The 21,723-nt window shown below is 46.8% G+C and overlaps 1 protein-coding gene across 3 annotated transcripts in view; it reads left to right on the forward strand.

The window, feature by feature from the left end:
• The window catches only part of LOC139260381 (uncharacterized), a 70,344-nt gene that overhangs the window by 42,377 nt on the left and 6,244 nt on the right, over positions 1-21,723 (forward strand). For 2 of the 3 annotated variants that reach the window (XM_070876935.1, XM_070876934.1), the window contains exons 3-4: positions 19,699-19,850; positions 20,025-20,296. In XM_070876935.1, the coding sequence (XP_070733036.1) occupies positions 19,699-19,850; positions 20,025-20,296 (424 nt within the window). The remainder of the gene's footprint in view (positions 1-19,698; positions 19,851-20,024; positions 20,297-21,723) is intronic. The other variant, XM_070876937.1, reaches the window with a different exon arrangement.

Here is a 21,723-nt window from a genome sequence, read left to right on the forward strand (position 1 = left end):
CGGGGAGGACTGCAACTGTTCAAGGGAAAGTCCCACCACCCGGGGTAATTAGAGTTGGGCAATTAACGCGGCCTTGCCCATACCCTGAGAACAATACACTTGTTTTTAAAAAGCAAGAAACTGGCAACAAAACTCGAGAGACAGGATCCATTGGGAGCACTCACTCCATCAGAGTCTTAAAAAAATACAAACCACTGCAGCATTTCCTCACAGGAGAGCTTCACTCCATATATTACTGTTGGTAGGTGGCTTGTGGAAAAGAGGACATTTTAAAAGAGAGCACCAGGGAGAAGAACATTTAAAAGGGGAATGCATCTACCAGAGAGAGTAAGATTTGTACACTCTCCAGATTCAAATTCTAGGTTTCTCAAGCTTAATGGGGACATTCTTTTTTTTGATTATCGACATGGAAAACTCTCTAAATGTTTTGGCCTGGATTCTCCTGCTAGTGTGGTGGGGAGGTGAAACAGTCATTAACCGACCCCAATTTCCTCCCGGAATCCTGATTAGCCCTGCAGAGCGGTTTGGAGGCTCGAGATATAGCCTTCGTTGGACTACCACTGCTGGGTAGTGATAGAAATGCTGTTCCGGTGTATCACTTTTCAGCAAGGCGGGAGAAGGAGCAGCAACCTCGGGATTATCAGCAACTGTCAGGACTCAGATTTTCCAGTGTATCCATGGAGCTGTTGCTGGCAGAACTGAGGGCCAGGAGAGACCGTCCGATGGGTAGGAGGCCCCATAAGAGAATGCTCTAGGCTGCCTGGGGTGAGATGGCAGAGGCGGTCAGTTCACCACTTCAAGAACTGCCACACAATGCGGGAAGAGGTTCAATGATCCCACAAGGCCGGTCAAGGTCAGTCAAGGCTCTGGTGCCAATACAGACAGCTTCAGTCATCTTACCTATCATATTCTTTCTCTCTCAGCAGCTGGGTGTCAAGGAAACTCATTTCTGCAAAGGGAAACATCTGTAAACACGTAAGCACAGGTTTTACTCAAAATCACTCTCTCCACTCACTTTTCCGGCCACAAGGCCTGCGACTAATCTTCACTTAAAGGGGCATTCACCTCATCATCATCATGGTGTACGTGACCTCATTTCGGGCAAGTCTCCATTACACTCACAGGCCTGTAGCATTCAATAGTAGTGATGTAGTGGCAGTAACTCATTGGGGGCAAAGGTATTAGTCACGCCCACTTGACACCATTGAAATATAGTGGAATGGTCTTCTTACAGGCTTTAAAAGGAACAGGTGGGTTTTTGTGAGGAGAATGGAACTGCATGTTTTTTTGTGGCAGGTTTGAGGTAGTGGCTTTTGAGAACACATTTTGTTCTTTATAATGTTCCAAATCCACCACAAATGGGCAGTAATTCAGAGGATAATCCAGGCCTGGAAGTTATTAGTAGGATAAAGTCTGTAGGAAAACTGCTGTTATCTTATCTATTTTCTTGGATTCCTTCAGCTCTTACCTTCTTATCTTGGTGACTCCATACCTGGGGTTGAATTCTCTCTCAGGTTACGCTGGGAGAAGGAGCTAAGAGGTGGGGAGAGCCCATCATGCTGGGTCCTCACCACTTTTTATGCCCAGCAGAAAGAGACAAAGAATGGGATTTGTGAGGTATCGATGGTCAATATGAGGAAGCCAATGAATGCTGGGGGAGGAGGTGTTCCACTAGACTGGAAACAAACTAATGTGATGCCTATTTTCAAAACATCTGATAAAACAGACTAAAGTTCTGCAGACCCATCCGCCTCACATTTATGTCAGGCAAAATAATGGAATTTTTCAGGAGCAAACAAAAAATTCCTGTAAATAACCTAGTAAATAGCACCCAATTTGGATTCAGAAAGGGTAGGTCTTGCCCGACCAGTCTCCCTGTTTTTTTGAGAATTGACATCCCAAGCAGGCTGTGAGATGACACAGGATACCCAGACCACCAAAAAGTCTTTGACAAAGTGCTGCAGGAAAGACTGATACTTAAAGCAGTAGGGATACAGGATAAAACCTGGGAATGAATAAGAATTTCGATGAAGAGAAAGTAGCAGCGAGATATTGTTAGAGAAGCGATGTCAGGGTAGATGGAGGCAAAGGGGTTGAAATTCATCAACTCACCGCCCGCTGCAGACCCACCCAGTGCCACTTTCGAGGTGCCCTGGAGCGGGCGGGAGGAGAGAGCCGCTAGGAACCACCCGCTGATGTCAGCGGGCGACCGAGTGTGGCACAACTGACCACCTGCCCGCCGAGCTCCCATATCGATGCGGGCGGAAGTCGGCAACAGAACGGGGTGGACCACTACAAGGAGGCTGGTCCGTTCCCAACGGTAAGTATGAGGAACCTGAAAAAAAGCTAAGTGAACATTTTTTTAAAAAAAAACCCCACAGCAACTTACCTGGATGGGGTCCCCTGAAGGTCTTCCGATTAGTGCTTTTTTTTTTTTGCTGATGATTTTTTTTTTCAGGTCTTCGATCCTCCGTGGGCCCAACTCCATCCTCGGCGGCACTTGGACGGCAAGCGCCTCTGCCGCCGAGAATGGGACCTCCCGCCCGCTACCGCCCAGATTGGCGGCGTACGTCGTCCATTTTCCGCCCGCTGACCTTCGAGGGACCTCGGCGATGAATATCCCGCGCCAAAGTACCGTCCGGTACCCTGGCGACCATCAGCGGCACTTTGGGCGGGTGGAGGCCCTGATCAACATTGGCCCCAAAGTCTGAGTGGGATGCTCCAGGGATCAGTGTTGGGACCCCCTATGGTTTCTAATCTACATTAATTGTCTAGATTCACAAGTTCAATGCAAACTCATGCAATTCACAGTAGAGGGCAATTCAATGTGAAAAGGCAGCCAAGGAACATAGAATGAATTTTATAACATGTATAAATTGGCAGAACAGTGGTGAAGAAATCCTAACATGGACAAGTGTAAAATATTGCACAAAGGAAAAAAATGTTGTCACACATACTCTGTGGATGGTGTCAAAGTAGCAAGAGATCAGCACTCGGCACTTCCATTCACCATGGAGCAGCAATCAACAAAGCAAGTTGAATACTGGACTATATAGCCAAAATGGAACACAAGAAAGAGGGACTCACCCTCAAACTCAGATCACACCTTGAATACTGTATCCAATCTGGTCAGCACGACACAGGTGAATCATTCAAGTTTTGGAGGTATTGCAGAGTAAGGCCATGAAGTTGGTCTCTCGTGTTACAGCACAGATTTATGAAGAAAGAATCGAGAAACATGGGCGTTTCAGCATTGAAATGACGTGATGCCGGAGTCCATTATTAAGGAAGCAGTAGCAGGACATTTGGAAAAGCATAGTTCAATCAAGCAGAGTCAGCATGGTTTTATGAAACGGAAATCATGTTTGACGAATTTGCTGGAGTTCTTTGAGGATGTAACGAGCAGGGTGGATAAGGGGGAACCAGTGGATGTGGTGTATTTGGATTTCCAGAAGGCATTTGATAAGGTGCCACATAAAAGGTTACTGCACAAGATGAAAGCTCACAGGGTTGGGGGTAATATATTAGCATGGATAGCGGATTGGCTAACGAACAGAAAACAGAGAGTCAGGATAAATGGGTCATTTTCCGGTTGGCAAACAGTAAGTAGTGGGGTGCCACAGGGATCGGTGTTGGGGCCTCAACTATTTACAATCTATATTAATGACTTGGATGAAGGGACCGAGTGTAATGTAGCCAAGTTTGCTGATGATACGAAGATGGGTGGGAAAGCAAATTGTGAGAAGGACACAAAAAAGTTTGCAAAGGGATATAGACAGGCTAAGTGAGTGGGCAAAAAGTTGGCAGATGGAGTATAATGTGAGAAAATGTGAGGTTATCCACTTTGGCAGAAAGAATAGAAAAGTAAATTATTTTTTAAATGGAGAAAAATTGCAAAGTGCTGCAGTACAGAGAGACCTGGGGGTACTTGTGCATGAAACAGTTAGTATGCAGGTACAGCAAGTGATCAGGAAGGCAAATGGAATGTTGGCCTTTATTGCAATGGGGATGGAGTATAAAAGCAGAGAAGTCCTGCTACAACTGTATAGGGTATTGGTGAGGCCACACCTAGAGTACTGCGTACAGTTTTGGTCTCCGTACTTAAGTAAGGGTATACTTGCATTGGTGGCAGTTCAGAGAAGGTTCACTAGGTTGATTCCGGAGATGAGGGGGTTGACTTATGAAGATAGGTTGAGTAGGTTGGGCCTCTACTCATTGGAGTTCAGAAGAATGAGAGGTGATCTTATTGAAACATATAAGATAATGAGGGGGCTTCACAAGGTGGATGCAATGAGGATATTTCCACATAGAGGAAACTAGAACTAGGGGGCATAGAATAAGTGGCTGCCCATTTAAAACTGAGTTGAGGAGGAATTTCTTCTCTCAGAGAGTTGTAAATCTGTGGAATTCTCTGCCCCAGAGAGCTGTGGAGGCTGATCATTGAAAATATTTAAGGCGGAGATAGACAGATTTTTAAGCGATAAGGGAATAAAGGGTTATGGTGAGCGGGCAGGGAAGTGGAGCTGAGTCCATGATCAGATCAGCTATGATCTTATTAAATGGTGGAGCAGGCTCAAGGGGCCAAATGGCCTACTCCTGCTCCTATTTCTTATGTTCTTATGTTATAGAGGTATATAATGTCATAAAAAGTAGATCCCCAAAAATATTTCAAATTAAATTGTTAGAGTAGAACAAGGTTGATGTTGAGGCCGAATTTAGAACTGATGTTTTCACACAAGTGAGCATCACATGGAATGGACTTCTGGGTAGAATAGTGGAGATGATAACTCTGAAATCAGTAATAGTCAACTGGATGCTGTGAAAGAGAGGCCATAGGTCCTATTTGGATGATTGAAACAAGATGAATTGAATGACTTCCCTCATCTGTGAATCTTCTGATGTTGTATTTATTGTGATGTACATTCATCATCTATACATGCTGGGTGGGACCTCACCAAACAGAATAGTAGCAAGCGTTTGTAATTAATGATTCATTTGTTTTCTAGGTTTAACAACAGCAACAACAACTTTTAATTATATCGCGCCTTTAAAATGTCCCAAGCTGCTTCAAGACAAGACAGATGAATGTGACCCCAAGTCACATAAGAAGAAATTACAGCAGATGACCAAAAGCTTGGTCAAAGAGGTAGGTTTTAAGTAGCGTCTTAAAGGAGGAAAGAGAGGTACTGAGGCAGAGAGGTTTAGGGAGGGAGTTGCAGAGCTTAGGGCCCAGGCAGCTGAAGGCACGGCCACCGATGGTTGTTATAATCAGGGATCAGTTCAAGGGGGCAGAATTTGAGGAGCGCAGACATCTCATGGGGTTGTGAGGCTGAAAGAGATTCTATGACAATCTCCCTTGTTTCAACTTCACATCAAAATCTGCCCAGTTAGATATCTACACAAAAATACAAATCAGAAGCAGAGCTACATTGTCATCTTCTATCCCACAAGACATTATGGGGCATCAATTACAATCTCGGGCATTTCTAAAGTACAATTTCTCTCTCAATGCTTTCACAACTATAAATCGATCCTTTCTACTCTGACACCAAAGCAATATCTTTTTTTTAAATTTGCCTTTATTGATTATTATGATCAGAGGCCTAACAAAGGCCCTAATTGCAGTAATCCGTTTTTTTTTAGATTAAACATCATTGGAGCAATATGATGGGGTTTGGGAGTGAAAATACCACAGGCATCAAACTTAGGCCACCCGAAACCCGCTGGGGTTAAAATCTATCCCGTATTTTAGTTTTTGTAATATTAATAAAAATGAATAAGAATCCTTTTAAAACAGTTCTTCAAACTGCATGCTTTTAATAATAAATATAATAACAATGTAATAAAATAATGGTACTGACTGATCAGTCTATTTGTCTGACAGTTCTGAAAATATGTGATACTGGAAGCCTGGAGGCAGAACACCATCCCACTTGTCAGACAAGCAGTATACTGTTGCTACAATCTCATCTTTAATTTAAGTGACCTGTGGGAGGTTGGCATTGAATATGTGAACTGGACTTTTAACCTAGTCCTGTAGGGGGCACTAACTATCAATGTTCTTAAATTATTGACTGTTGTGAATCAAGAAGCTTTCAGGCTACTTTCTGATAACGTGTTCAAATTATTAATTCAACGCAACACACAAAGTGCCAAGAGCTGTCCTTACTGCATTTACAATACAAACTCAGTGTGAGTGCAATGTCACCTGGTTAGGATAGACTGCTCGAAGCTCCTGCAAAAGTTTCCTAAGTCCACTTCCATCAACTCGTATCCTGCGCCTGGTGCCATTTCTCCTCTCTGCAGTCTTTGCCGCTCACCTTCCATGTATGTGCCCATTGTCAGTTTCAGCAGGTTCACCACTGAAACCTCCCACTTAAACTGGCTTTGTCTCTGCTAACCAAGGCATGCAACCCTCAGTGCCTCCGACGTAGTGCCTTTAGCCTCAACAGTCATCCAAGCATCCAGACCTCTCTCTTACTGTAGCACTCGAAAATCCGACCTGGTCCCGTATTCCTCATTCACCAGCTAGACATGAACTTCACCCCCATAATTTTTTGGTTGCCACATTCTGTCTTTGTGGGATCTTGTTCCTTTCCTGTTGTGGTGATGAATGGTGTTTCATCACCACTATCTCTGCTTCTTGTCCAGTCTCCAGCCTCACAGATGCCTCTGTCCCTGACTGGCTCCTGGCTGCCCATCAGACAAGAGCCCACTCCCTCTCCAGGATCATTAATACCCTGACCAAGGAAACCAATCATGAGTTGAGCATGCATTCAAACCCCACGCATAGCTGTGGGCAAAGGCACCAGGACACCAAGACTCTAAGCTGCTGTTGAGGAGACACCAAACTCTGCAACAGGTGAGAGATAGCTCATGCAATGCTAGACCAATGCCAACAAAGCCCCAGGCCTTCATGTCATGCTCCCTCACGACCAGTCTTATCCATTAAGTACCCACAGACTACTGCTCTCTCCAGATCATCACTTTCCTTGCAGTCTCTGACCTTCAGACTGCCTCACATTTCCCCCACCTCCTGACTGCCTGCTTAACAGCTATGCACCACGACCACAAGACAAACATGGACCGCAACTATCAGTGTTTTACCTCAGGATCAATTAATACAGGCCCTAGTCTCTATTCACATTCGAGGCCTTAGCATGCAATCTTCAAGGCATGCCTGGATTCTCGATTGGTTACCTCTACTCTTCAAGTTCTGAAATTAAGGACTTCCTTACTAGACTTTGTCCTAAACCAAGCCCTCACCCCCACCACCAACCGCCCCGCCCCCAACCCCGCCCCCACCCCACTGCCATTCTCGCCTTCAACAACAACTTGCATTTATATAGTGCCTTTAACATAATAAAACATCCCAAGGTGCTTCAGAGGAGCGTTATCAAACAAACTTTGACACCAAGCCACATAAGGTGATAGTCGGACAAATAACCAAAAACTTGGTCAAAGAGGTAGGTTTTAAGGAGCATTTTAAAGGAGGAGAGAGAGGTGGAAAGACAGACAGGTTTAGGGAGGGAATTGCTGAGCTTGGGGCCTAGGCAGATAAAGGCACTGCCGCCAATGGTGGAGCGATTAAAATAGGGGATGTGCAAGAGGCCAGAACTAGAGGAGTTCTCGGATGGTTGTAGGGCTGGTGAAGGTTACAGAGATAGGGAGAGGCGAGGCCATGGAGGGATTTAAAGCAAAGATTTGAAAACAATCTTTCAGCCAAATGCTGGCCGTTTTTTGTGCTATTTTCCCCTTCCATCTCCTACTCCCCCGGGATCATCCTGGAGGGTAACAACAATCCATAATTCTTTACTCCATGGCCAACTACCTTCTCAAACCCTCTTCCATCTTCATTTGTAACATTAAATGCAAGGAGCTCATAGATTTATTCATCGCAAGTGTTGGAGGATGGATTCTAATTATGATTACATGTGCTATCTATTTCTCAAAATCAATAAAGTTCTTGAAATATTGAGATTAAGCATCATAGATTTATTAAGCACACACTACATGCAGTATTACTAAAATATACACTTAATAGATACACTTACAACCGGACCCTGAAATGAGCTGTCGACCACATAACTAAGACGGCCTATTTCCACCTGCGTAACATCACCCGTCTCCGCCCTTGCCTCAGCTCATCCGTTGCTGAGGCCCTCATCCATGCCTTTGTTACCTCTAGACTTGATTATTCCAACGCACTCCTGGCCTCCCACATTCTACCCTATGTAAACTAGAGGTGATCCAAAACTCGGCTAACTCCCGTGTCCTAACTCGTACCAAGTCCCACTCAACCATTACCCCTGTGCTTGTTGACCTATATTGGTTTCCGGTTAAGCAATGCCTCAATTACAAAATTCTCATCCTTATTTTCAAACCTGTCCATGGCCCTCGCCCCTCCCTATCTCTGTAATCTCCTTCAGCCTCACAACCCCCCGAGGTGCCTGCGCTCCTCTAATTCTGTCCTCTTGAGCATCCCTGATTATAATTGCTCAATCGTTGGTGGCCGTGCCTTCTGTTGCCTGGGCCCCAAGCTCTGGAACTCCCTGTCTAAACCTCTCCACCTCTCTACCTCTTTCCTCCTTCAAGACGCGAATAAAACATAACTCTTTGATGTAGCTTTTGGTCACCTGCCTCTACTTATGTGGCTCGCTGTCAAATTTTTATCGCATAATATTCCTGTGAAGTGACTTGGGACGTTTTGCTACGTTAAAGGCACTATATAAATACAAGTTGTTGTTGTTGATGGTTGGGGACACATTACAGTTCTGAGCTCAGCATATAAGTTGATCAAAAACTTTTGAATCCTAACTTTCTGTACAAATGCACGTTTTACAGATTTCTCTCACCCCAACAACATGTCAATTCACACATTTCTGCTTTACACGATTATACAAAAGTTAAATTGCAACTCCATATAAGGGAAATTTAATTGAGCTCGTCCCTCATCAATGGGAGTCGGGATAAATGGGTCATTTTCAGTTTGGCAAACTGCAACTAATGGGGTGCCACAGGGATCAGTGCTGGAGTCTCAACTATTTACAATTTATATTAATGATTTGGATGAAGGGACCGAGTGTAACGTAACCAAATTTGCTGATGATACAAAGATAGGTAGGAAAGCAAGTTGTGAGAAGGCCATAAAGAATCTACAAAAGGATATATATAGGCTTAGTGAGTGGGCAAAAACTTGGTAGATGGAGTATAATGTGGGAAATGTGAGGTTATCCACTTTGGTAGGAAAAATAAAAAAGCAATTACTGTTTAAATGGGGAGAGATTACAAAATGCTGCAGTACAGAGGGATCTGGGGGTTCTTGTACACGAAACAAAAAGTTAGCATGCAGGTACAGCAAGTAATCAGGAAGGCAAATGGAATGTTGGCCTTTATTGCAAGGGGGATAGAGTATAAAAACAGGGAAGTCCTGCTCCAACTGTACAGGGCATTGGTAAGACTACACCTGGAATACTGCATACAGTTTTGGTCTCCGTATTTGAGGAAGGATATACTTGCATTGGAGGCAGTTCAGAGAAGGTTCACAAGGTTGATTCCTGAGTTGAAGGGGTTGTCTTATGGAGACAGGTTGAGAAGGTAGAAGAATGAGAGGTGATCTTATTGAAACATATAAGATTCTGAGGGGTCTTGACAGGGTAGATGCAGAGAGGATGTTTCCCCTTATGGGGGAATCTAGAACTAGGGGACATAATTTCAGAATAAGGGGTCATGCATTTAAGACAGAAATGAGGAGGAATTTCTTCCCTCAGTGGGTCGTGAATCTTTGGATTTCACTATCCCAGGGAGCTGTGGAGGCTGGGTCATTGAATATATTTAAGGTGGAGATCAACAGATTTTTGAATGATAAGGGAGTCAAGGGTTGTGGGGATCGGGCAGGGAAGTGGTGTTGAGGCCAGGATCAGATCAGCCATGACCTTATTGAATGGGGGAGCAGGATCGAGGGGCCAAATGGCCTACTCCTGTTCCTATTTCTTATGTTCTTTTGTTCTTATGAGAGAAACAGAGTTAACGGGCCATAAATTGCTGCCTCTCTGGGTGCGTTCAAAGTGCACACGTGTCCGAAGAGACCCCGTAAATTCTGGGTTTAGGCGCACAAAATGCATGCACTTGCGATCCGTTAACATTTCCTTCGACAGATCGCACGCATCCCCAGGAGAAAGGCCTTCGCGGCTGGAGATTTGGGCTATTTGCACAACACTTGCCCAGTGAATGACCTTAAAACTCTTACGTCTGGTAAAAGCAGGCGTAAGTCTTGCTTTTACCAGCGTATGAGTTTGAAGAGATAGAAAAATTAAATTTTATCACTAATTTTTGTATTAAAAACCCTGCCTATTAAGATAAAAATAAAACGGGGATGATGGCTCAACTGTGGCTAACAAGGGAAATTAGCGATAGTGTTAAATCCAAGGAAGAGGCATATAAATTGGCCAGAAAAAGCAGCAAACCTGAGGACTGGGAGAAATTTAGAATTCAGCAGAGGAGGACTAAGGGTTTAATTAGGAGAGGGGAAAATAGAGTATGAGAGTAAACTTGCAGGAAACATAAAAACTGACTGCAAAAGCTTCTATAGATATGTGAAGAGAAAAAGAATAGTGAAGACTAATGTAGGTCCCTTGCGGTCAGAATCAGGTGAATTCATAATGGGGAACAAGGAAATGGCAGACCAATTGAACAAATATTTTGGTTCTCTCTTCACTAAGGAAGACACGAATAACCTCCAGAAAATAATAGGGCACCGAGGGTCTAGCGAGAAGGAGGAACTGAAGGAAATCCTTATTAGTCAGGAAATTGTGTTAGGGAAATTGATGGGATTGAAAGCCGATAAATCCCCATGGCCTGATAGTCTACATCCCAGAGTACTTAAGGAAGTGGCCCTAGAAATAATGGATGCATTGGTGATCATTTTCCAACATTCTATAGATTCTGGATCAGTTCCTATGGATTGGAGGGTAGCTAATGTAACCCCGCTTTTTAAGAAAAGTGGGAGAGAGAAAACAGGGAATTATAGACCGGTTAGCCTGACATCGGTAGTGGGTAAAATGTTGGAATCAATTATTAAAGATGTAACAGCAGTGCATTTGGAAAGCAGTGACAGGATCGGTCCAAGTCAGCATGGATTTATGAAAGAGAAATCATGCTTGACAAATCTTCTAGAATTTTTTGAGGATGTAACTGCTGGAGTGGACAAGGGAGAACCAGTGGATGTAGTGTATTTGGACTTTCAAAAGGCTTTTGACAACGTCCCACACAAGAGATTAGTGTGCAAAATTAAAGCATATGGTATTGGGGATAATGTATTGACGTGGATAGAGAACTGGTTGGCAGACAGGAAGCAAAGAGTAGGAAGAAACGGGTCCTTGTCAGAATGGCAGGCAGTGACTAGTGGGGTACCGCAGGGTTCCGTGCTGGGACTCCAGCTATTTACAATATACATTAATGATTTAGACAAAGGAATTGAATGTAATTTCTCCAAGTTTGCAGATGATACTAAGCTGGGTGGCAGTGTAAGTTGTGAGGAGGATGCTAAGAGGTTGCAGGGTGACTTGGACAGGTTAGGTGAGTGGGCAAATGCATGGCAGATGCAGTATAATGTAGATAAATGTGAGGTTATCCACTTTGGTTGCAAAAACAGGAAGGCAGAATATTATCTGAATGGTGACAGATTAGGAAAAGGGGAGGTGCAATGAGACCTGGGTGTCATGGTACATTAGTCATTGAAAGTTGGCAGGCAGGTACAGCAGGCGGTGAAGAAGGCAAATGGCATGTTGGCCTTCATAGCGAAAGGATTTGAGTATAGGAGCAGGGTCGTCTTGCTGCAGTTGTACAGGGCCTTGGTGAGGCCACACCTTGAATATTGTGTACAGTTTTGGTCTCTTAATCTGAGGAAGGACATTCTTGCTATTGAGGGAGTGCAGCGAAGATTCACCAGACTGATTCCCAGGATGGCAGGATTGACATATGAAGAAAGACTGGATCAACTAGACTTATATTCACTGGAATTTAGAAGAATGAGAGGGGATCTCATAGAAACATATAAAATTCTGACGGGATTGGACAGGTTAGATGCAGGAAGAATGTTCCCGATGTTGGGGAAGTCCTGAACCAGGGGTCACAGTCTAAGGATAAGGAGTAAGCCATTTAGGACTGAGATGAGGAGAAACTTCTTCACTCAAAGAATTGCGAACCTGTGGAATTCTCTACCACAGAAAATTGTTGAGGCCAGTTCGTTAGATATATTCAAAAGGGAGTTCGATGTGGCCCTTATGGCTAAAGGGATCAAGGGGTATGGAGAGAAAGCAGGAATGGGGTATTGAAGTTGCATGATCAGCCATGGTCATATTGAATGGTGGTGCAGGCTCGAAGGGCCAAATGGCCTGCTCCTGCACCTACTTTCTATGTTTCTTTTTTTCTATGTAAGTTTATTTTTTACCCTTTTAAAATATTTTTAAAAAAATGAATTATTTTCTAAAACATTTAATTTAATTGAATTTCAATTAATTTTAAATATGTGAGGTGTTTTTTTGTTAATGTATTGTGTTTCTGTGTTTTGGGGGGTATTCTCATTGACAGTAATGGGAGGTCTGTACAAACGGAACTCACCAATATTATCAATGAGAATGCTCCATGTTCATTGGTGGTCCAGGCCCACGTGATCGCAGGGCGCGCCTGCGCTCCTGGGATGTGTGGGCCTCTGCGCTGGGCTGCACACCTCGGCCTCGGAGCCAAAGTGTTCATTCCTCCACGGTCACCAGCTGCATTCGTAAAAGAAATTCTGGTTGGAGACCTCCAACCTCAATTTCTGGCCCACTGCTTCATGTCAATGACCCTCCGTCAGAACTGGAAAAAGATAGAGAATAACAGAATTTTAAGTAAGTGTCGGGGCAGTGAAACGGGGGAGGGGAGGAAAGAACAAAAGGGAAGGTCTGTGGTAGGATGTAAAGCAGAAGAGATTAAGAGACAAAAGGGATGTTGGTGCAAGGCAATAGGAGATGGTAATGGGACAAGTTAAGAAAGAAAAGATGAGTCTAGTTGAGCTGTTCTAACGAAGGGTCACAGACCTGAAACGTTAACTCTGTTTCTTGCCACAGATGCTGCCTGACCCGATGAGATTTCCAGCATTTTCTGTTTTTAGTTCAGATTCCAGCATCTGAGGTATAAATGGAATTGGCAGAGTAACCAACAGCTGCCATGGGGCAGAGAAAAAATAGGGCCAGAGGTTATGGTCTGAAATTGTTGAACCCGATGTTGAGTCCAGAAATGCTGTAAAGTGCCTAATCGAAAGCTAAGCTGCTGTTGCTCGAGCTGACGTTGAGCTTCATTGGAACAGTGTAAGAGGCCGTGGTCAGAGAGGTCAGAGTGAGAGTGGAGCGGAGAATTAAAGTGACAGGCGACCGGACGCTCGGGGTAACATTTACGGACTGAACGAAGGTGTTCCTCGAAGCGCTCACCCAATCTGCATTTGGTTTCCCCAATTTAGAGGAGACCACATCGTGAGCAGCGAATACAGTATACTAAATTGAAAGAATTACAAGTAAATCGCTGTTTCACCTGGAAGGAGTGTCTGGGGCCCTGGACAGTGGGAAGGGAGGGGGTCAAAGGGCAGGTGTTGCATCTCCTGTGCTTGCACGGGAAGGTACCGTGGGGAGGGGAGGGGGTGCTGGGGGTGACTGCGGAATGGACCAGGGTGTCGCGGAGGGTGCGGTCTCTTCGGAATGCTGAGGGGGGGGGGGGGGGGGAAGATGTGATTGGTGGTGGGATCGCGCTGGAGGTGGTGGAAATGGCGGAGAATGATCCGTTGAATATGGAGGCTGGTGGGGTGAAAGGTGAGGGCAAGGGGAACCCTGTCATGGTTCTGGGAGGGAGGGGAAGGGGTGAGAGCAGAGGTGTAGGAAATAGAGCAGACACGGTGGAGGGCCATGTCAACCATGGTAGAGGGAATTCTTCATTTGAGAAAAAAGGAAAACGTATCAGAAGCACTACTGTGGAAGGTGGCATCGTCAGAACAAATGTGACAGAGAAACTAGGAAAATAGAATGGAATCCTTACAGGAAGTGGGGTGGGAGGACGTGTAGTCCAGGTAGCTGTGGGAGCCAATGGGCTTTTAGTGAATGTTTGTCAATAGCGTATCTCCAGAAATGGAGACGGAGAAGTTGAGGAAGGGAAGGGAAGAGTCAGAGAGGGACCATGTGAAAGTGAGGGAAGGGTGCAAAGTGAATGAAATTTTCTGGTTCAAGGCAAGAGCAGGAAACGGCACCGATATAGTCATCAATGTATTGGAAAAAGGGGTGCGGGCAGAGACCTGAGCAGGACTGGAGCAAAGAAGGTTCCACATATCGCACGAAAAGGCAGGCATAGCTAGGGCACACGTGGGTTCGCATAGCAACACCTTTAATGTGGAGGAAGTGAGTGGAGTACCGGTTTCCAATTCAGTGCCAGAAAACCACAAGAAGGCAAAAAGGGGAGTTTGGATCCAATGAGCAACCCCTCTTCAAAAGAAGGCAGTCAGTGTCCATCACTAAGAATTTCTGGATTTTATATCACTTCAAAAATAGTTATAGAATTAATTAAGAATAGTTCTGTCACCATATAGATCTGTAGGGAATGAAATTGGGCTTGGTGGCCCCCGTATTCTGGGCGCTAAGAGTGTCATTAGGGTTCCGAAATGGCTTCTGTGGCGTGCGTGCACACTTCTGATGGGAAATGGCTCAACGCCATCTTGGTAAAGGGGTCAGCGCTCACTTGGGAGTTCCAGGTTTCCCCACACGCTGTGGAACTCCACAGCATGCTTGCGACGTAATGGACAGGCTTGGCTTCCAGTCGGGCAGGAAACGCTGGCTAGGGACACCGCAGGGCCAGTTAGCTGCGGGGTCCGGTGGGGGGTGGGGGTTCCAAGCCGGGGGGGGGGGGGGTCCGATTCCCGACCCCGAGGCTGAGTTTTATCCCCGGGGTGGGGTTGGGGGTCTCCGGTCCCTTACCCCGGGGACGGGGTGGTTGTAGGCTGGTGGTGGGTGAGATTTAGGGGCCGGGAGGAAGCGGTCCTGCTCACCTCGACCCACAAGGATTGCCACCCAAGGCTGCGCTCGCCTTGCTGCAGCTATGGGAAATCCCGAGCCCCAGGATCCCTGGCTGCCTGCAGTAAAACCTGTACAGCAGGTTAAAGTGGAGGCTTCACGCCTCATTATAATATCGAAATTGACAACCCACCTACTGGCAATGGGTTGGCTGCCCGCCCCCTGTCCCGCCTGAATAAAAGATGAAAGTGGACAGGTTGGAGGTGGGTGTGGGGTCAGATTTTAAAGATTAAAATTTTAACTTCCCAGCCTCCAACCTGTCTATCTTGTCAGGTGAAAGTTCCCGTCTTAATGTCCCTCGGAAGTATGCAGGGCAGGCAGATCATGACGTCAATCAGTATGCAATGCTGAATTGACACCCATCAGTGCTATTTAAAGGGATCATCAACTCTTTATCGATTAGTTACTGGTTAATTTCTTCTGGCTGTTATTACAATTCTACACATTTTTGGCGCTTTGCATAGTTGTTTCACGTTTCAAAAGTAGTGGGGCAGGTGCTGAGGTACTTTTTTGCTGATTTAAAAGCTTCTGCACAAATCAGTTGCTCGCGGACGTGGGCGCGCGAGGAGGCCTTCCTCTTGGAATCGAGCATGATTGGGAGAATGAGCAGAGGCCACGCAGAGCAGGACAAGCTGCTCGAAGAGGGAGGAGGAGGAGGGGGAGCAGGGTTCTCAGCAGAACTCCGTATCTGCCCAGGGTGTTCAGGGAACAATTGTTCAGTGACGACCAGTATTTGAGATGTTTGCGTTCTTTAAGGAGGCCGTCACTGAAATCCTCCGACTGCTGCAGCCAAAACTGTAACCTCAGAGCAGGGCACGGACCACATTGCCAGTGGCTGTGATGGTGACCGTGGCGATGAAGATTTATGGGTCTGGCTCCTTCCAGGCTGGTGCTGGGGATATTAGCAACATCTCGCAGTTTGAAGACCACTGTTGGGTAAGGGAGGCCACTGACGCTCTCTATTCAAAGAGAGACAACTTCCTTTCTTTCCCTCTCGCCAGAGACAAACAGCTGGAGCGAGCACAAGGGTTTGCTCATCTTGCACTCCTCCCCATGGTGCAGGGTGCCATTGACTGCATGCACGTTGCTTTGTGGGCGCCACATGTTAACTCTGCCTTGTACTGGAACCAAAAGCGATTGCGCTTGCTCAACGTGCAGCTGGCGTGTGACCAGCAGCGTGCAGGTCAATGCTCGGTATCCTGGCAGCAGTCATGATGACTTCATTCTGCGGCAGTCCGCTGGGCTCGCTGTATTTCAGCCAGTAGGGAAAACCAAAAGATGGCTACTGGGCGACAAGGACTATCCTCTGACAACATGGCTCATGATTCTGGTTTGCAACCCATGCACATGTGCGGAGCTGCCACAAGACACCCTGATAGAGCAGACCATTAGCACGCTGGAGTAATGACTCTCCGGCCTGGACCGCTCTTGAGGAGCCCTGAAGTACTCGACTGATCGGGTATCAAGATTTGTCGTGGTGTGCTGCATGCTGCACAATCTGGCCATCATGAGGGAACAGCCCTTGCCACCACCTATCAGGCAAGAGGCTGAGGAGCAGGAGCGTGAGGAGGAGGAGGAGGAGGAAGAAGAGGATAAGGAGGAAGAGGAACGGAGGATGCAACCTAGACAGTCCCTTTCTGCCCAGACTGCACGTGAGAAATTAATTCAAGTGTGATACAAGTAACCTTAACCCCAATTCCCCATTCACCAACAGTCCCACACGCTTTTACCTTCCCTCTGTAACTGGCCATCACGTCGTCCTCTTGGCCACAATACAAAAACAAAAGCCAACACAAAATACACATTCCAAACAAAATTTATAAATTAAATCATGCCATACTGCATACAAACATTAACTGATCACCCTCGTGCATTCCCTTAGTTCAGGCAACTGAGGAAGAGAGTGTTCGAAGATCAGGCCCTCAAATCTGGCACCAAGCTCATGGTCTACAGGGCAGTAGTGATACCCGCCCTCCTGTATGGCTCAGAGACGTGGACCATATACAGCAGACACCTCAAATCGCTGGAGAAATACCACCAACGATGTCTCCGCAAGATCCTGCAAATCCCCTGGGAGGATAGACGCACCAACGTCAGTGTTCTCGATCAGGCCAACATCCCCAACATCGAAGCACTGACCACACTCGACCAGCTCCGTTGGGCGGGCCACATTGTCCACATGCCCGACACAAGACTCCCAAAGCAAGCGCTCTACTCGGAACTCCTACACGGCAAACGAGCCCCAGGTGGGCAGAGGAAATGCTTCAAGGACACCCTCAAAGCCTCCCTGATAAAGTACAACATCCCCACCGACACCTGGGAGTCCCTGGCCAAAGACTGCCCTAAGTGGAGGAAGTGCATCCGGGAGGGTGCTGAGCACTTCGAGTCTTGTTGCCGAGAGCATGCAGAAACCAAGCGCAGGCAGCGGAAGGAGCGTGTGGCAAACCAGACTCCCCACCCACCCCTTCCCTCAACCACTGTCTGTCCCACCTGTGACAGACTGTAATTCCCGTATTGGACTGTACAGCCACCTGAGAACTCACTTTTTGAGTGGAAGCAAGTCTTCCTCGATTTCGAAAGACTGCCTATGATGATGATGGGGTTAGTTCCTGCTGCCTACGGTTATGCGCCATCTTCTCTTGCAAGAGAGAGAGAAGTGTGTCAGTAAGTATCATGCAATATTTTCATTTGGCTGACATGGTTGAATAGCTGGTAGAGTGTGCAAACTGTGAGACATGGGTGTGAGGCTTGCAGCAGTGCTAAGTATGTGAGGGTAAGGTGATGTTATGAATGTGAGGTATGAGGCCTGACTGATAGAGATTGTTGGTAGGTGAGTGATGGGGGTGTGGTGAATTGAGCAGTGTGTGAGGCTAGTGGTGTAGTCAGTAAGATATGGCATTTGAAGATTCATTCACTGACCTGAACCACTCTTGTGAGGTCAGTAATCTTCTTCCTGTATCCTCATCCTTGAGACTGCACTCCTGGCATTAACCTCTGCAGGTATCTGTTCCCACTACCTTCTCGTTGTGTGTCTGGAGGGTTTCCTGCCCCCCTGCCGAGACAGGACATTTCTGTTCCTTTCCAGCTCCTCCACCAAGACCTGCAGTACAGCGTTGGAAAACCTTGGTGCATGCTCTCTTCCATGGTCAGCCATTGTTCTTTGTTGCACAGCACTATTCCAAATGATGTCAGCACCTCCAGCAACCACAATGCACCTTCCATTTAGGAAGTGCAGACTAGCTTTAAGCAATGCAAGCTAGTTTTAAGTCGTGCCAGCAAGTAACAATATTGAGCCCCCAATTGTGCGTCTGGAGGTTCTCCTGCCCACCTGCAGAAACAGAACATTTCTGTTCCTAGCTGCACACAGAAATCGTGATAATGACCACTATGGGGCACCTTCACACAGTTAGCATCGTTATCTCCGTGCCTGTTTTCAGGGGATATCTAATTTAGCTCCCATAGTGTGAGTGACCAATCGTGTGTGTGGAGCTTACCTCAGTGCTTTATCCTATCCTTGTTTCTACATCCTTGTGGGACTGTTTTCAGGGCTACAGTGTCAAAGATGTCTTACCTGCAGCTCAAACTTGGGGGGAAAAAAATGAAGAAAAAAAGTTTGGTTGAGGGAGGTTGCCAAGTAAGTGAGCAAAGATGTAACAGTGGGCTGGATTTTCATTTTTTTTGTGTTTTTGAGCCTTTCTGGCGCAATTCACAGCGGAGCGAAAAATTTAGCGCCGGGATAATGTTAGCACCAGAACGAGGAACTTTTGCCAAATGAAAGTTCACGAGGAGCATTAGCGTTAACTCCGGCGTGGCAGCACAGACTGTGCGCCGGAGCTGAAAGTTTCGGCGTTGACGCAATCTGCCGTTTTGCATATGCGCTTTTTTCCCCCCTGCCCTTCCAAGCGCTAATGCAGGGCACGGCCACTTCCTGCGCGCGCATGGGCAGTACAACCGGGGCAGAATCAGCCATTTCGGACTTTGAATTTGATGATGGAGGAGGACGAGGGAAGACAGCATGCAAGGAGCTTCAGCCACGAGGCTAATAAGGCTTTAGTGGGGGCTCTGGGATGGAGATGGCAGGAGTTACATCTTCGGGGTGGTTCTAGGCCACTGCCCGCTATATTCAAGAGGATGTGGAGAAACATCGCAGAGGAGGTCTCTGCCTCGGACACTGTGGTGAGGTCTGGCACACAGTGCCAAAAGAAATTTAACGATCTCACCAGGGTCGTCAGACTGAGTACCATTTTCATCGATGCACTCCTTCATTACTTCAAGGATAAATCCAACACACTATTTGTTCTCTTGCTGTTGGTGCCTCTCAACACTCTGTGGGTTGCCTCCAAAAATGCATGACACATAGGTAGGCTTAGTTCGACACCCTATTTGCCATGAATGATCTCCACACATTATTAAGATTGCTTTCTGAGATTTCATAAGATGGCTCCCCACTTCAATGTCCTCCTGATGAACCACGTGGCTACGTCCAAGGCCATTAAACAGAGGACTGTATTACATTCAGACAGTATGGTATAAGTGCTTTGATGGCTAGCTGTGCCACAAGAGCTGATGGACCCTCTTGTAACCACTCCCATTTTCATCTTTGCAGACCAAGATATCTCATAATCACCGCGAGCAGGTGCAGGCCGTGGCGGTGGTCCACCTTAGATCCTGCCATTCACCAACATCGAGGAGGCCTCATCGGCATCACAGGTCTGGCAGCTGCCACTGGGGGCGCTGACCCTCGCTCGGATACTGAGGGTAGGTCCTGTACTCTCCCTGGGCTGGGTTGGGGCAATGTCATGCAGTGCCTCTGGACTAGATATAATGGAGTAGCGGCGGTGCTTCAAGTGGCCCTGTGTTATGCGTCCTTCCTCATGTCACCCTGCTCCCTCCCCTGCTGCTAACCACTCGTCTGTTGCTTTCTACTTCCAGATGACCAGCCACAGGCACCACATCCCTCAAGGGACCCCTCCACATCAGGCCACCATCTGGAGAAGGAGGCAGAGGAGGAGGAGGAGGAAGAGGAGGATAAGGGTGAGCCGAATTCAGCGCAGCATCCTACAACCCCTGCTCCACCACCGGCACTCAGCTCCTCTGGGGACGACATGACGTTCTCGGGGTTCGAGGATTGCGAGGCTCCTGGAACCAGTGGCGTGCAGCAACGCAGTGCGGGGGTTGAATCCCGTGGGCCAACTCTCCAGAGGGTGAGTCGGCAAAATTGGTTTGCTGACAGACAGGCAAATATGGAATTGGACATGGTGGGAATGTCCAGGGAGAGCATCCTAATCAGCCGTCAGCTCCTTGATGTTTTGGGAAGGACTCCCGCGAGCATTGACAGTCTGAAAGCGACAATTACTGAGGTAGGGTCGCACATTGTCAGTGCGAGCAGTGATACCAGCAAGGCCATCAATGCCCACACGAGGCTGGTGGCCTGCAGCAGTGACAGTGGAGTCCCGGAGAGTGTGGCGTGAGCCCTTGCAGAAGGTGGCGCATCACGGGCATGAGCTCTGCTTCAGCTTGGGCAGGTGATGTAGTCCATGCCTGCCACCATACTCTCTACGTCACACGGGGAAGTGACGGTTCCGAAGCAGGCCAGCAAGGCTTACATCGTGCTTCGGTTGTTAGGGGCCAGCCATATCAGCGACTGAGTGGCTCCAGGGATATGGGAAGTGGTTGTCTTTCCTCCAGATGACAGCATTCCGTCTCCCCCGACTCAGTCACCAACCAAGCATCAGCGACGGCTTTCACCCAAACCACCTGTGACTGGTGATGCCGATGAAGAGGTTAGCCAGTCAGAAGTCAGGCCTTCCACGCCACGAGCTGGTCCAGTGCATCCCTCGATGCCATCTGCATTGTCTCTCCCCCCAACACAGTAGCACTCTGGCAGCCTTACTGGTGCCACTTTGATGAGGAACAGCAGGCAAGGGAGAGGGATGAAGGGAAGGAGGGCAAAAGACAGTGGCAAAAAATAGTGGGGCAGGATTTGATATAAGTATCACACTGCTGGATTATGTTCTTGATGCTTGATGCTGGATGTAGCTTATTTATGTTACGGTAACTAATGGGAGAAATGAATGGGACTGAAAGACGATAAATCCCCAGGGCCCGATGATCTGCATCCCAGAGTACTAAAAGAGGTAGCCATGGAAATAGTGGATGCATTGGTTGTCATCTTCCAAAATTCTATAGATCATGGAACAGTTCCTGCAGATTGGAGGGTGGCAAATGTAAGCCCACTATTTAAAAAAAGGAGGCAGAGAGAAAACAGGGAACTGCGGACCGGTTAGCCTAACATCAGTATGGAAAATGCTAGAGTCTATTATAAAGGAGGTGATAACGGGACACTTAGATAATATCAACGGGATTAGACACAGTCAACATGGATTTATGAAAGGAAAATCATGTTAGACAAACCTAGTGGAGTTTTTTGAGGCTGTAACTGATAGAATAGATAAGGGAGAACCAGTAGATGTATTGTATTTGGATTTTGAGAAGGCCTTTGATAAAGTCCCACATAAGAGGTTAGTGTGCTATATTAAAGCACATAGGATTGGGGGTAATATACTGGCATGGATTGAAAATTGGTTAACTGACAGAAAACAGAGAGTAGGAATAAATGGGTCTTTTTCGG

Source organism: Pristiophorus japonicus, chromosome 3, assembly GCF_044704955.1.
Source record: "Pristiophorus japonicus isolate sPriJap1 chromosome 3, sPriJap1.hap1, whole genome shotgun sequence".
Lineage (NCBI taxonomy): Eukaryota > Metazoa > Chordata > Chondrichthyes > Pristiophoridae > Pristiophorus > Pristiophorus japonicus.